Source organism: Chamaea fasciata, unplaced genomic scaffold (genome assembly GCF_029207755.1).
Source record: "Chamaea fasciata isolate MVZ Bird 193981 ecotype frontalis unplaced genomic scaffold, bChaFas1.0.hap1 SCAF_3, whole genome shotgun sequence".
In the NCBI taxonomy this organism is placed as follows: Eukaryota; Metazoa; Chordata; class Aves; order Passeriformes; family Sylviidae; genus Chamaea; species Chamaea fasciata.
Window position 1 is genome coordinate 30858088 of NW_027094088.1, and position 16565 is coordinate 30874652.

Consider the following 16565-nt stretch of genomic DNA (forward strand, 5'->3'; position numbering starts at 1 on the left):
ACTTAAGAAGAAGCTGAAATGCAAAATTCTTTTATTTTTGCTGTTTTTTGTGGTAGAAAAGCAGATGCTGTAGAGCAAAGTTTGATGAGCTTCCTGCATAGAGGGATCCTTTTTTTTTAAGGAATACATTGTTTGGGTTAACTGGAAAAGGGATTCAGAAGTTTGTATGTGCTTTTCAGCTGGACAGGACTTTTTGCAGTTACTGAAATGAAATTAATTTTCAAGTGAGTTTGTGATGGTGGTGTGTTTTGGGTTGTTTGTTCTTTGGGTTTGTTTGGGTTTGTTTATTTATTTATTTAATCCTGTGCCTTCAGGTAGAAAAATCTATTAGCTGTTTCTGAATCTGAAAATTGTTGCTCTACTTATGGAGTTTTAAAAGAAGTGTGTGCTAGTGCAGGGTTTTTCGGGGGCCTTGGGCAAATGGTGGGGGGGAGTGAGAGTCTTTTAAACTAATTACTTTTCAACTGTTATTAAACTTCTCTTTCTGCAAGCAGTTGCTTATGCCACTAGGATTCATGTAAGAAGAAATTTATTTTTAATGGGTTGTGCCTTTGCATGAATAGGAAGATTGAAAAGAACAACAGTCTCTAAATGAGATTTGGATTGCTCCTTAACATAATAAAGTCTTTAAAACCTCAATCTGTTTATATTCTGTGGGCAACCTAGACCTATTTGGGGAGAGAGACCAGAGAAATGATTACTTCCTTGCTGTATGTTTTGTACATACCCCTATTAAAATTCTGTACAGTAAAGAATGAGAGCTACTTGGTCAGCCTTTATTCCTTGCCTGGCCTGACCCCAAACTACCTTCCCCTTATTTTAATGAGCCGGTGTCAGGCAGGGAGAAGTGGACTATTTGCAGCCGTCCAAATTGCGATGTGGAGCTCTGCATTGGATGCAGAGGATGGAAGTGGTGGTGGTGGGAACAAAATAACTGGCAACAAAACTGATGCCAAACTATAGCAGATACATTTATCTACAATAGTGATGATTTAAATAGTTTCAGCTCTTCTTCACTGGACAGCATAATAGCTCTGAATTTCTTTAATTTTTACCTGGAAAGTACTTTCAAAGAACATGCTATAACTGCTGAGCTTTTTGGAGAAGCCAGACTTTAGTGATGGATTAGTGTGTTTCAAGCAATGATGCTTCATGCTGTCATTTGGGACACGGACAAGCAGGTGAGTTTTGATTCCCTTGAAGAGAGGATCATGGGTCTAGTGTGAAGGTTCAGCATTAAGGTTTCAGCTATCTTACAGAAGCAAAAGATCTGTAAATCCATACACAGACAGATTTGAAATGAAGCAGCAGTCAGGAGCTTAAGTATGTGGGCAAGGCCAAAGTTTCCAGGGCCTAGTTCGTGTTGCCTGCCATGGAAGTAAAATACCGTTGGTGAGATAAGAACTGTTTTTCTTAAAGAACAGCATTGTCAGAAATTAAAAGGTTGCTGACAGTGTACATAAAATAAGAAAAGGTGTGTTGGCTGAAGGTTACTGGCCAGAAGTTTACTAGCCTCAGATGTGAGAAGAATTACTAGAACAGAGCTTGTTGAAGTTCAATGTATGACAATTGACAAGCTGGTGAAATCCTGGACAGAGTGGCTGGGTAACTTGTGCACAATTCTGGATACTGCATGTGTACTTCCTTCAGCTGATAAGCAAACACCAAGCACTGTAAACATCTGTGATATGTCTGTGATAAGGTACAGCAAAACTGAACACAGACATGGGAAGGGAAAATTACCTGATTGGTATAAATAGGTTACTATTAATTTTTCAGCTTTGTAATTGGCTCTTCCACAGCTGTGGGATTCTTCTGGATTTGGAAGGGACTACTATTTTTTCCCTCAGGGTAGAAGCCAACTCTTACTTGTAGTATGGTTAACTGGAGCTGACAGAGAAGGAAGTGTTAAAGGCAGTTTTCCTGCTGAGGCCAGTCTTCCTGGAAAACTCAATAGGGGATGAGTGGCCAACTTCACACTGGCTTGATCTCAGCATGCTGTGGGAGGGACACTAAAGCTGTTTCCAGTTCTCTCAACACTCGAGGCAGGAGATGTGGGGACTGAATCCCCACAGAAGTGGAGCGTGGAGCTGGCAGTAGCTTATTTAGTGCCTTGTAATGCAGTCAGTGTTGTAGGTGCCTCATGTGGAGCTTTACAGTATGTGCTTTGCCTGTTTCTTGAGTCTTCCTGCCTCACTTCAGGGACTGTCTCCAAGCTTGTTTTCTGTATTAGTTATCCCTCATCATCAATGGCATTTAGGCTTGTTTCTTTTTCATCCTCTTCCCTGCCTCCCCCTCTGCAGTGAATCACAGAAGGGCTGTTTTTCTTAGTCATTAAATGTAGGTGTTTGCACACCCCAGCAAAGGCAGATCAGGAAGAAAATTTAGCAGACAGCTGTCTGGCAATTTGAAATTAAACAAGGAGTGCTTTTGTGGATTCTAATTTAACAATTATTTTCTGTAAACAAAAACTATATATGTAGTAGCTATAAGATTCTTTTCTACAAATATGAAGTACAGTTAGTTTGTTGTATTCACTATGAGAAGGGGAGGTGGTTATAATTTGGCTCCACCTTGCAGTGGAAATAAATTTTTTTTGTTGTTTTTTTCCTTTGTGATACCCCATGCTTAATACTTATCATACATGCTTTTTTGCTATTGACTTTTATTTTCAGCTGTGGAACTCCATTTTGGCTTCTGACCACAAATTCTCCTTGGAGAATTACTAAGGAGCTCATCTCCTATTCCTCTGCAGATATGAAGAGTTAGATAGGTCACTAGTATTCGATGTCAGGCACTGCAACTAACTTTATAAAGCGAGCATTACTTTATGCCATAATCTTACTTAATGTAATGACACAAATGTTGAGATATTTTAAGACCCTTGGCCACTTGAGGCGAGGAGGGAAATACTAGTAGAAAAAAGGACCTTCCAGATGAGGTTTTCCTTTTATCTGGGCTTCTGCGTAGCCTCCAGAACTTTGATGGTGTATGCTAAGTGTTCCAAGCTGGCAGGGATGTTTAGAGTGGTGTTACTCAGTAGGGACAATGCTGGCCTCAGGTGAGAGACCACGTATATTGGTCTTTTCCTTCTTTCTTGCAGTGATTTAATGGCTACCCATGAAGAAGCTGGTTAGAGTGTTTAAAAACTGATCATTTTCCTAGAATACTCACCTTGCTGGATTAGCTGAAAAGAAGCATGAAGTGTCCCAGTGCCTTCAAAAGAGTGGATCAGGGATCCATCTGGCTTGGCTGTTACCTAACTTTGGAAAATCTTGGTGTTTAATATTTCTTGTATCTCCCATTCACACACTGAAGTATGATGTAAAAATGGAAACCTTCTTTTCATGCCTCTGAAGTAATATGAATACATAAGTAATTAATTCAGAACTGTGATAATGACTGTTCAGGTGTAAAGTGCAAAGGAACACAGAGAAGCGGAGTGACTGGATGAGTTTGGGAGTGTCTCAGAACTGATGGTGAAAAGGCATCTGGGGTGCTGATAAGGTGAGTAATACTTGTTGTGTTCCATGGGGGTTTGTGTTTTTCTGTGGTAGGTGTGTGTTCCAGCCAGTCACATAATGGAACAGCATGGAAATTCCGACCTGTTACTGCCCATGATTGTAGCTCCAAGAAGGTGCTTTGCAAGTGAGCCAGTGGTGCTTTTTGATGTGAGCCTCAATACTGCTCCTTCCACTGCAGTGCTGAAAACTGTCACCTAAATTTTTGTGCTGCTTTACAAGGAAAACTTGCTGAAAGTCATCAATAGCAAGTGTGTTCTAGTGCTTGAACAGAGGCCAGAATGAAGTTGGATTAAAGGACGTTTTGCCCTTGAGTTAAATGGCACTTTGGAAGACGCTTATCTAGTTTGTATACTGCAAACATGGGACTTCAAGGTTCCCATTGCTGTGGTAAGGCTGGATGAAAGGTCAAGGTATTAAAATGCGAAAAACAATGAAATTGTACCAGATATAGGTAAAATATGCATCTGAATTTTGTAGTAGTTGAAATACATTACAAGGGTGGGGTGTTTTTTTGTTTGTTTTTTCTTTTTAAGTTTTTTAAATTTTGATTTTTCTGGCAGATACAATTTTGAGGATACCTAACATTTTTAAACTAAGAGTGCCAGATATGATTATTGACATTTGTGAGCCCAACCACTAAATTCTGTATCTGCTTAACTGAAATATAGCTGTTGTAGGTATGAATCTTGGTTCAGGAGAAAGCATGTGCCTCCCCTTTTTACTTTTGGTGGTTGTTTTGTGCACTTTCTATATTCCAGTGAGTAGCTCATTCAAAATAATAGCTTTCATTGTGTATACAAGCAACAGATAGTCTTTAAATGTAAAAATCTGGCTGAAAATGGACAGTTGCTTTGTCCTGTCCCATCAAAACCACGCGTGAGCTCACTTTACTAGATTTTAATTTGATTTGCTATGCTTTTTAAATGGATGGAGGAAAGACTGGCCTACTATATGTGACACCCAATAAAATGTTTGAGTACCAGTACCCTTTTTGCCAGAACAGTTTTATATGCAAGTCAAATAATGTGAAGAGAAAAGTAGTTAGAGAGGTCATAATGCTGGTTTGTTTGCTCAGTTGAAAAGATTGTTGAATGTGTGCTGCTGTGGCCTAAATTCCTGGATACTGAGAAAACTAAACTTGCTCTAGAGGAAACTTTTGTGATTGCTGAAGACATTATTGGGGCACACTTGACGGTGAGCTGAAGAGAATACAGCTTCAACCAAATGTTGTTTCTCTCTTCTTTCCTCTGTTTCAGATGTCATCTCTACTGAGGAGGATGAAATCTGAACCCAAAGCCCCTACATCAGAAGAACTACCTTCATTTCTTAATTCGTAAGATCATTTTTTTCCTTCGGATTTTTTTAAAGGTTTATGCTAAGCATGAGCAATTGCATAAGAACAACATTCCTTTTCTGAGAAGTTGATTAAAAAGTTTTCATGCATAAAACTTCAATTATAAAATGCAAATTACTTAGGCTTCTTCATGCTCACAGTGAAGAAGCATGAGCAGTGAATTGCCAACTGTCCAAACTAAATCAAGTGTATGGTGTGTGTATACATCGTAAAATTTGATAGATTGTTTAAGTCATTAGCTCTGCAGCAGTGTGAAAGACCTGTATCTGTTGAGTCTCTCTACCTTTTTGTTAATTTTTTCCTGCTCACTTTCTTTCATGCCAGAAACCACTCAGACTAGCTAGTATTTTTTTATTCTTCTCACAAGCAATATTGTTGATTCATTTGTTTTTCAGGACCTCTGAATCAGAGGAGGAAGAGGAGGAATGGGAGCCAAAAAGCAAAATTGCCAGGAGACCTCGTTTGCCAAAGAAAACTGAGGCAAAAACTAAAAAAGCTGCTGCTCCACGGTCAACTGTGGCCAGGAAGATGGTCAAGAAGGTAGCAATAAAAGAGGAAATTGTGAGTATTTATAAACAAGAGACATTTAATTACTGCTCTTGGGAAGTAACATCAGCAGGTTTCTGACTCTGGTTTAGTTGGTTGCCTGAGTCTCATCAACTGATACAATTCCACTGTTCCTGTGAATGTTCAGTATGTTGCATAAATGTGGCTTTGATTTGCATTAAGTGTCCATGATCTAAGGGTCCTCCTTGAAAATATTGGCCAATGATTATAGGGTGTGGCTTTCCTTGGAGGTCTTTCAACAATGTAAATAAGTAAATGCCTCTCTTCTTTCTGTAGTATCTCTGGTTTTGGTGTAGCACCTTTGATGTCTTCTACCTTTTCACTGTCTGGGTGCCACCAAAAACAGGCAGCCTGTGCCTACATTTCCCTGCATGGCTGTTCAACTCAGTAAGGACTGCAGTTTCGTTATTAATATAAAAGGCAGTTATATTGAAAATTAGATACTTCTGTCAACTATTAACATCTGATCACATAATCACAGAAGGCAGTCAGTCCTCCTGACTTCTGAAGATGATCCCTGGGGAAAGTCAGTAAAGAAGGTCTGGCTTGTTAAACTGTATCTTGGCAGACCAGATCTCAGTTCCAGTTCCCATGCTAGGAACCTAACACCTCAGAAGTGCTTCTCTGCCCTGCTGTTTCCTGTTTTGTTGTCATGAATGGAGGCAAAGATTGTAGGTCAGTGTCTTCTGAGGGAAGGTCCTATTAAATTCTTTGCAGGATTTTTTTTTTTTTAATCTAAATCAGAGGTCTGCTCTATGTGTTTGTATTGTTTTCTCCATGCGAGATACATTTCAAGTTACTTGATTTCTGGCTTGGCGTTTCGCTGCCAGAGGCATTACTTGGGAAAACGATGTCTGGTAGTAAGTCTTTTTAGAGTTTAAATGAAATGTTGAACCACTTTGTAACAATCAGTGCTTAATATGGTTTTAATGTCTTTTTGGCAGGATGGATCCTTGCCTGTTGCACCTGTAGAAGATAGTAAAATGCAACTTCTAAAACCTAAGGAAGAAAATGCAGGCATTAAACCAAAAAGTTTGAATCGAATGCCAGAAGTGCCTAAGAAAATGGAAATGAATTCATTCCAAGGGAAAAATCAAAACAGTTTAGTGAGTGATGAAAAACCCTCAACAAGTGTTCCTGTAGTGAAACAAGAGAAATGCGAGGAGGAGTTTGCATTTGATGAACAACCCTCCAAAAAGATTAAGTTGAGTGCATGTCCTGAAGGAAAGCCAGTTAAAAATCTGGGAGGCAGCAAAATAAAAGAAGAATTTGAAATGAACTGGGATATTGTACAGGTATGAGATATTTTCCTTTTCTAAGGTACCAGTGAAACTATTTCCTGCATAATTAGTGCTTAGAATCTTAAGATACTATTTCAATCCTCTGGAGTTAAGTGGTCATTTAATCTTGCGTAGGTTGTCATAAAATGTGTATAAATATAGATATTGATTGGTAACTGTTAAAACTTCCAACTTTTACATCATTCTAATATCTGTGACTTTGGGTGTCCTTAGGACAAAGCTTGCCTGTAACAGTTTGTGTGGCTCTCCTGTATGAGCACATGGGGTTTTTTGTGGATATACTCAACTGAACCTCCCACAGGAAGGGATGCTGGCACGTTTGGGATATTTGTGTGCAGTTTTACAACTTAATATTTAGTCAGTGTGGATCATTTAGTTGCAGAGACCCATTTGAGAGTGTTTATCAGTTTATGGTTCTATCAGGAAGGAGATTTGCATTCCTCACACAACAGTGACAACAAGGGAGATATCATCTTTGTTTTTGTAGGATTTTAACTCTGAAGCCATTCAGGTGGAGGCAGTTTTAATGTAGCTCTTGTGCTGGAAGCCTGGGTATGATCATGGAGGATTTTAATATGAATAGAATGGGAATAGATAGGACATATTGTATTCATCATCCTTAGTACAGTCTGCTTAAGAAAGCTATAAAATTTTGTGGGTTTTCTCACATATTCCTGGAAATACATATGGAGAATTTGATCCTTATGTGTGCTCTGAAAGGAGTGAATATGGTTGTGCAGGTGTTGTTATATTCTTAGACTTCAGAATGAAGCTTTGGAAAGACTTTGGTATCAGCATCTATGGTAACTACTAGAGTGAAGTGAAAACAAATCGTGATGATTAAAATGTTACTAAGATAAGCTGCTAGTATAGGGTGTGATTCCATATTGATGCACTATAACTTTAGAAAGCTCAATTTGTACAAAATCAAGTTTAACTTTGTAGGGCTTGGTTGGTCTTGAAACTCAGTAATATCGCTAGTTTCCTGTTATTGATTGAGTGGGATTTGGATCAGCTCGGGCTTTGTGGCTTTTGTTTGTTTGGTTGAACCACGAGGTATGTCAGTGTTGGTTTTAAAAAAAAAATAATCAAGTTTTCTGAGTTGCTGTGTGCAGTTTACGGTCTCTCTTTTTGTTTTATCATTTTGGTTTTTTCTTCCTTGCCTTTTTTTTTTTTTTCCCCCTTTTTCTTAAGAGATACTGCTTCCTGCATTTTTTACTGTGGTTACAAGTTTCTGGAAACATTGGTTGCTGCATGACTTGCTGAAATCCTGGGTGTAGTGGCTGGACGCATGAGAAGCCTGATACCCTGTGTTGGGGAGGACAGTAATCTCTGCTCATACCCCCAGTGTAATGTTCTGGGGGTGGTTTTGAATGTTGAAAGAGAGGCTGTTTAAAGGAATCTACCATCTCTCTCAAATGTTTTTGGTTGTTGTGTTTGGGTTTTTCCTCTCCTTTGACAGGCCTTGTCAGAAATAACAAATGTTGAGCCATGGGTGTGTGCAAACTTAATCCGGCTCTTTCAAGAAGAGAACACGATTCCTTTCATTGCCCGGTACCGTAAGGAGCTCATCAATAACCTGGAGGCCGACGCCTTGCGGGAAGTGCAGCACGCGTTGGAAGAGCTACGGTGAGTCAACACACCAGGAGGGATCTGGGGGGGAGGTGAGTAACAACTGGCTGCTGCTCCTGTGTTCCTTGTCTTACCTCCTTGTGCACACTAAGGCTGTAAAGGAACTAATAAAGAAAAAAGTGTAAATTAATTATGCTTGATACCCATCTGGGGTTTTGTTGGGTTTTTTTGCAGGTTGGGTTTTTCTTCTTTGAGTAACAAGAAATCTAGAGTTATTAGTTGCCAAATAAAAGCTAACATCTTAATTTCTTGGCAGTTTATTAAAACTGCACAGAAAAACTTGTATTAGAAGAGTAGTTAATGGTTAATTAATTACTGGAAATATGTAGCATGATGAGATGAAAGCTCCACTCTTAGAAAAAGAATCACTAAGAACCCCTTGGCTCCGTGCTTGGATCAGGGAATCTTCTACTGAAGAGCCCTTCTTAGGTTGGAGTGTACCAGGAAAGGAGGTTAAACTGTCCCAGATCACTGCAGGAAGGAAATGATCAGCAAAGCTTTTTGTGGCAATGGATGAGGCTGCTTTCATTCCATGTTGCTTTTGAGTGGCCCTGTGTTCTTGAGATGGCAAGGGAACATTCTGTTCAGCTGTTCTGTCAGCTTGGTGTCATCCTGCTTGTACTCCCTGCTAACCCCTACCAAGAGATCCTTTCCAAGGAGGGAAGGTGGCCTGAGAGGGTTCTCGTCTGAACAGGTAAATAAATAATAACAAAATATCTCTGCTGCTTGCAGTTGCTCCCGTGGATCTTATTGAAGACCCAGGAGTTTTAATCTGGTAGCCTGTACTTGATGCTGAAGAACTATCTTGATATGAATTGCATCTGTATGAGCTCCTCAGTGTGGATTTATTCTAGGACCTTTTTATTTGACTTCCAGGCCAGTAATATTACAGAAATGTGTGAAGCAGTAATGACTATCTGTTACTTGATGATTTTTCTTAAAGCTACCACAGGATATTTTGAGACAGTTTTGAACTAACTGAAGAGAGAAGAGAAATGGTTAGAAACTTTTGGATTATCAACTTGGTTTGTTGAATATGACCATGAGATATAATTTTCAGGAGTCTCAGAGAGTTTCAGCAGCGTAATAGGCAAAGTCACAATCAATAAACATTTCAATTCACTGTGAAATGTGACTGGTAACATTAATCTCTTGCATTTTAGTACTGTTGCAAAAAAGACACATACGATGATACAGAAGTTGAAGAAAGAAGGAAAGTTATCCAGTTGCCTTTTAAAAGGATTGCTAAATTGCAGAACTTTGGAAGAATTAGACCATGTGGTCAGTACTCTAGTCTTTTTTAGATCAAACTTAGTTTAAATGTAATCTTGCATTACTAAATAGTGCATAATGTCAAGTGCACAGCATGATTGAAATACTTCCCTGCTTTTTAATAACTGGCTTTGTTTTTTCTTTTTGTTGTAAGTCTTCACCTTATAAAACTGGGAGTAAAGGCACCAAAGCCCAGAGGGCCAAGCAGTTGGGATTAGAACCTGCTGCTCTCTCCCTCCTGCAGAATCCTGTGGAACTCAATCTCTTTTCTTACATTAGACCTAATACCAAAGGTAAGTGCCCTGCTTCTTTGAGCAGTAATGTTCTAAATGTCTGAAAATATTTTACAAGGGAAATTACTTTAATTGTTCTGATGTTGCTGGAAGTTAGGCAACTACTTTAAATTCAACAGTGATTTTAGCAACATGTGGTAACATGTTAACACATTTAATGACTATTCAGGCTTTCCTCTCTCTTGGTATTGTAAATAGTAATAATTATGGTATAGAAATGACATAAATCTGGAGACCTTATAGTTAACATCTGTATTTACTGGTGAGAGAGAGAGAACTGCACCACACACCTGAGACCTTCCCGTTGTTCTACTTGAATTGTTTCCTGAAGATTCAATGCTGATTGTACAAGAGGCTTATGCTCATACTCTGTACTGAAGGAAGTGTCACCCAGCAAAGCATATCTTAATAAAAACTGGCCTAGGGGATTAGGAGTGAGCAGGAGAGTTCTTGTATCTGAGTGACAGTAGGGATTGGAGAAGGTTTAATTTCTGAAATTTTAGCAAGGACTTTCAACAGCATGATTGTCGTGTGCAGACTGCAGAACTGTGTGTCTTTGTGAATGCAGTTATGGGTGGATCTGTAGGGGGCAATCTCTGACAATAAAATGTGAAGATTGCTGCAGCCTTCTGTGTGATGTTAAAATAGAGATGTATTTCTATTCTTCCCTGCCCCAACACATACTTTTTGAATTTCAGCATAAAGGTACTGAACCTCCTTAGTAAGGTTGACTTGTACTTTGCTCACTTCAGTTTATTTAAATATTACTTTAAAAATTCTGCTAATTTTGCAGTGAAAATCAGTTACCAAATAGTCTGGTTATCAAATTACTGCGTTACAGCATATGTTATTACTTCGTACAGCAGTGTATTGCAGCCATATATCTGACTATTCTGGTGCATTCTAAAGAGCCAAAAGAAAATCTTCACTATGAAAGTACAGATAAATTATTTAGAGTATATTCAAAAGGAGGTGCTATTTGTTGCACTGTAAACATTAGTTTTTGAAAACCAGTACACCTATTTTCAATTTTGTGCTAAAAATAATGCTGCTTAGGTTTATATAATGGTCTGCCTTTGAAAGACATCAGAAGTTATATACATCTATGAACTGGGTCACTTTTATCACCTTTGGAACCAGTTTGACAACTTATATACAACTTGAGATCAGAGATATTTTTTTTTAAAAAAGGAATGAGCCATTTGCAGTACAGAAAAGTTTCCATCGGATCTTACAATATTTGGTTCTTTTAAATTCTCAGTGTTTTTCAACTTATCCTAAAAATAAACTGAAATAAAAACAGCAGTTCACGTTTCAAGGCCTGACATCTAAAAGTTAAAGAAGCAGGCTGACTGGAAAACTTTGTTCTTTTTAGTTGTATGCATGGTCAACAATTTCTCTTATTACACAAGCATGTGCTGGTGGACACAGTAAAGTGCTGTGTGAGTGGTGCTTGTTGAATGGGAACTTTCTGATTATTTCTCAAAATCTGACTTATTTGGGCCTATGCTATCTCATTCAAATAATCTACTTGAGTGTCCCAGTCTATGTTCAGTATGATGCATGTCTTCAAATTCCCTTAGCTTTGTGTTCTGACATCACTTCTGCCATAAGAAACAGTAATTCATAGATGTAAGGATCCAAAATTTACAACTTATAAATTTAGGCATTTAATAATATATTCCAATTCTCACTTTTTTTTTTTTTTTTTTCCTTTCTGGAAGGTAAGTTTAGCTTCCTTGTCTTAAAGAGGGGCAAGACAGATTTTTTTTTTTTTTTAATAGTCTGTAACTTTATAACCTAATCAGAAGCAGGGTTCTGGGTTTGATGAATAGGTAGAGCTGTGCAACCTGTTAAAATAAAGCTGTCTGTTAGGCAGCAGAGTGAACAGCAGCATGTGTTGCAAAAGACAGTTAATGCTGCATCTGCCAGCTCTAGGATTCTTGCTGTTTGCTCTGAAGCATTCATTACTGACTCTTGCTAGAAGCAGAGCTAGATATATTGAATTAAAATACAAGATGTATGTTTTATTTCATTATGTCTGCTTCTGGTCTAATTCAGTCCCTTTGCTAAGGAGAATTACATGTTTCTTCTTCTGGCCATTTGAAGGGAAGAATGGGTTTTTAGTGTTGGAAATTACCTGAGTGATTCTGTTACCTCTCCAGAGATATGAAGACATTTATAACTTCATGTCTTTGAAGACGTGGCTATATAGACTTCAGTCTTTCATAGGAGAGGTTGGTGGTACCCTGACCTCAAAAGTGTTGTTGTGCAAACTCCTGCTACAATACAATGGAAATATAAAACTATTCCACAGAAAAAAGACAGGATTACCTGCAAAGAATTTTAGGCAGTTTTCATACCAGTAGTTTCAAAATATGTAGACTTCTGCTGCAGTTGCTCATTTTATTAAAACCTCAAAAATTATATTTAATTTTTTCAAAAATTATATTTAAATATCCAATTTTACTATTGCACTATTTGCATCACAAATGTCAAGATCTGTTAGCATCAAAGTAAAAAAATATTTTTCTCTAATTTTAATATAATTTTGACTTATGATAATGCATTGGTCACTTCAGGCTCATTAAAAATATAGTTTCAGGTGTTTTGGAAAAGAAGATTTAGTTGATAAAATTTTACTGAATTAGGATTCTTTAAAGCCTTTGCAAATCACTCAAATAACATTAATCAATTTGTTTTCAGCTTGCATATATTTTCTAAGTGCTTGTGCAGTTGTGTAAAACAATTTTATTAGTTTTTTTTCTGTAATTATTAACTGTATATTATAGTGAATGCATATTCTATAATTATTATTCTTCTAAGGGCTTGCAAATATCCAGGAAGTAGAGGCTGGAGTGCAGCATATTTTAGCAGACATCTTCGCTAAAGATAAAGATACACTGGATTTTGTTAGGAAATTGTAAGTTCCATTCTTACTTACTAAACTTTCTTGCTTACATGATAAAATGCAGTCTCCTAGTGGCAGATACAGGACTTTTTCTTAATGATGTGAAAATGCTGTTTCTATGAGAGGGATTTAGGGCCATTCCTGTGTATGTTCATTAGCCTGTCTGACTGTCAGTGCAGTAGAGATCTGCAGTGACCATGATGCCGTAACTTGCAAAGAATGAAAAACTGTGTTCTCTGTATAGCAGATCTCCCTTGCAGTCAGTGACCCATAAAGGAGTTTTCCCTCCTTGTGCTTTTTTCAAGCTATAACTCTTCACAAGTCAGTCTGCTTAAGCTCTTGCTTCAATAGCTGGCTTGACACCGGTCAGTATAACCAGTGTGCAGTGATGATTGGTTTTGGCATTGGTAGCCAATAGGGCAAACAAATATGACTGTTTTTAAAGCAGGACTTACTGATCCTTTAATTGTGTTAGCTGAATTTAAGTTTTCTTACATTACACAATTTCAGTGCTGTCATGTCTGGGCAGTTGGTGTGACAGGGCAATAGTCACTTGTTATTTTATTTTGTGTGCTGTGTGCCACCTTAGGAACATGTAGAGTTGCTTTGAATCAGCAATGTGTTAATTTCAGTGAAGAGGGTTCTTTTGTGAGTGATGTGCTGTCACTTCCTGACTGTCACTTTCATAATTTTGACCAATGGAAATTCCTTAGTTGAATATTCAGTGCTTTACAGACGAACCCTGTTCATCTGAAGTGTGTTGTACGATAATCATGAGGAGCATTCAGGATTGACTGTCCTTTTTTTTTTTTTTTTTTTTTTTTTTTGCAACTTCCCAAATTTATTGTGTGAAGTTGAACCCATAACTGAAGTGCAGGTGGTAGCTTTGAGTTTCCATTTCCTTGAGGAGCAGGGCTGTGGTCAGCTATTTCTGCTTGAATGTCTTCTCTTGGTATATTATAGTCAGTACACATTATGCCACCTCAGCATGAAGTTATGTCAATTCTGCAGGTAATTAGAATTAACATCACTTGTAATTGAGCTGACTCCAAACTTAATTTTTATTTGATCTATGCAGTAATAACTTGCTATGAGTTTCATGCTAAAATACCTTATAAATATCTGATTTTCTTCTATTCAGATGCCAGAAAAGGTATATTTCCATCCAGTCAACCTTGGCAAAAGTGTCGTCCAAAAATGGAAATGAAAAAGATATCGATAAATTCCAACTGTACCATGAATTTTCTTGTAATATAAAGAATATTCAGCATCACCAGGTACAACTTGAAATTTTAATTTTTTTTCTTAGAATTTTAACTCTGGTAAATGTTGCTTTGCTTTTGAATTTTGTTGCTTAAAAGTAATTCTAAAGATTTTTTTTTTTTCTTTACAGTTATCAGAGGTAATAGAGGGTTTTAAATTCTTGAAATGCCGGAATGAGCTCTTGATCTCTGATTTAGGAAACAGAGCCAAGGACTGCTATTCAGTACCCCAAAAATGGGCTTGTTTCGCACGTCATCATTTTTCCCTTTTGTGAAACATCTTCAGTTATCCTAAGCCCCAAGCTTAGATTTACATAACTAGATGAAGAAAGGAAGGCTGAAGCAAACTTACTAGCTGGTGAGAAGTTGATGACTTGTCCACTAGGCTACCCCTGTTACTGAAGTTTAAAGGCAGAAGTGAATTAGTGCGGAGGTCTTGACAGTTGCATTGAGTGCATCAAAATCATAACTAATCACCAAGTGAATTGTCTCTTGTTTTATTTACCTAGCTTAATCACCTAGCTTAAGAAAAACCAAAACAAACCCAACAAAAACCAATTAATAAAACCAAATGAAATTCCCAAACCAAACCATAATATCACAGAAGACAGGCAACTTAGATGCTTCTAACTAGAGATGTCTTTATCCTTTAGAAAGCTCTGATATACCCTAATTTTTTTCTGTGCTTTCTGTTTTCAACCAATGTATTTTGAATTAATAAAGGGTTAATTTATTACAAAACAAATTTCACACATGGCTAGGCTAATTTTTAAGCTGTTTTTCCCCCTTCCAGTAGGAAAGGTATTAAGTGAAAGACTATGTAGCTACTGTTGATTTCAATAGGCTGGTCTTGCATAAATGTTTGAAGAGGTACCTGTAGTTTTGCTCTTTGTAATAAGTGTGACTATTTACTGTATTTATGTTGACAGTTATTTGGTGAAAAGCTGCTTCTAGAGGGTCTGGAAAAGTTGATAGAGCAATCTATTGGCAACTGTGGTGACATTGACAAAGATTGGTGAATTCATCACATTATGATGTATGGATTCTTTTGTGTCCTTTTTTGTTGAAGGAATACTTGAGCTGGCAAAGAATATTTGGTTTTACCTGCACTCACAGTGGTGAATACCGTGATGTTCTCATGCCACGATGCAACTCAGTGCAAGTTGCATAAGTGTTTCCTGGGATGATGGTATGATTTAGTTCTTGTCCAAGGCATCCTTTTTTTTTTCACTTAAGGAAAACAGTTGCTTAGCTACAGCAAGGGCTAAAAACTGTATTTCCCAAGCCTGGTCAGCACTTTGATTATGTGGCTGCACTGTTTTTTGTCCTGGATGTGTCCTTAGTGTGTTTGTTGGATCTGCTTTGGTTTATTCTTTCCTGTGTCTGCTGCTAACTTGAATACCTCTTTGTCTACCCATTCTTGCTCTTCAGAGAAGTAGTAAGCACTGATTTTGCAACTGGCAGTCCTGTAATCACGGGATGGTTTTGCACAGTTACGTGCTGTCTTTCATCTTTATATTTCTGCTATCAACTATTTTAAAACTTTGAATACTTCTGTACTGTGAATTGTAGAGTTGCTTGTACTTCAGTGAGGTTTCAAGGCTCAAGGTGTGACAGGGCTCTCTGTACTAGTTGAGCAAAAAATGCATTTTATGGTAGTTTCTGACATGTAAAATTTGCTGGTTTGTAAATATACTGTAACTTTTCCTGTCTTTTTTTTTGTACTTGGGTTCTTTCTTCATTTGTCAGTTTCTGTCTTTTTCCTTTTTGTATTGTGATAATGAAATAAGGAGAGAGAATATTTTTTTCTTTATCTGCCATTTCTTCATTAAGCTTAAACCCTGGTATTGTACTTCATTTTCTTTGTTGCTTGACCTTATTCCCCTACTGATGCAAATTGCCATTTTTTAATGTCTTTATTTTCTTGGGTTATGACCATCCTTTTCAATACCTAAAAGTCTTTATTTTTTCCTTCACTGAAGACTGTGAAGAGATAGTTCCTTTGTGCATTTAAAAACTGGTAAAAATATTTTCTTTAAGGATAGAGTTCAAGATGTCTTCAAGAGAAGGAATTCTCTGGTTTGGCTCAGGGTTATTAAAGGAAGCTTATGCATGAAAAAGATATAGGAAAGCCTGAACCTCAGAGTGATTTATATAATTTACTAATCCCCCAGAACTTCAGGTTAAATAGGCATGTTTGAAGAACAGTTGTAAGCTTACTGCTTTGAAGACCTTCTCTACTGCTGTCGTGGCTGCACTCAGACTAGTGTTCTGAGTGCCTTTAGGTAGAGGCAAAAGTCAGCTTTAAATCACCTCTTTTCAGAGTTGCAAACACAAGATTCCATAAAATACTGCACAGAAACTTGTCATCACCCGAATATGGAAGTGCAAGTGGTCTTAAAATCTGGCTACCACCCCAACTCTGCTCTGGCTTACCTGTGAGTATAGG

The 16565-nt window shown here is 37.7% G+C and overlaps 1 protein-coding gene across 3 annotated transcripts in view; it reads left to right on the plus strand.

Moving 5' to 3' along the window:
• The window catches only part of SRBD1 (S1 RNA binding domain 1), a 125580-nt gene that overhangs the window by 1745 nt on the left and 107270 nt on the right, over window positions 1-16565 (plus strand). For all 3 annotated transcript variants that reach the window (XM_066178486.1, XM_066178484.1, XM_066178487.1), the window contains exons 3-11: window positions 3411-3507; window positions 4781-4857; window positions 5274-5439; window positions 6390-6740; window positions 8209-8375; window positions 9542-9659; window positions 9805-9943; window positions 12770-12866; window positions 13996-14131. In XM_066178486.1, the coding sequence (XP_066034583.1) occupies window positions 4781-4857; window positions 5274-5439; window positions 6390-6740; window positions 8209-8375; window positions 9542-9659; window positions 9805-9943; window positions 12770-12866; window positions 13996-14131 (1251 nt within the window). In that variant the 5' untranslated portion in view covers window positions 3411-3507. The remainder of the gene's footprint in view (window positions 1-3410; window positions 3508-4780; window positions 4858-5273; window positions 5440-6389; window positions 6741-8208; window positions 8376-9541; window positions 9660-9804; window positions 9944-12769; window positions 12867-13995; window positions 14132-16565) is intronic.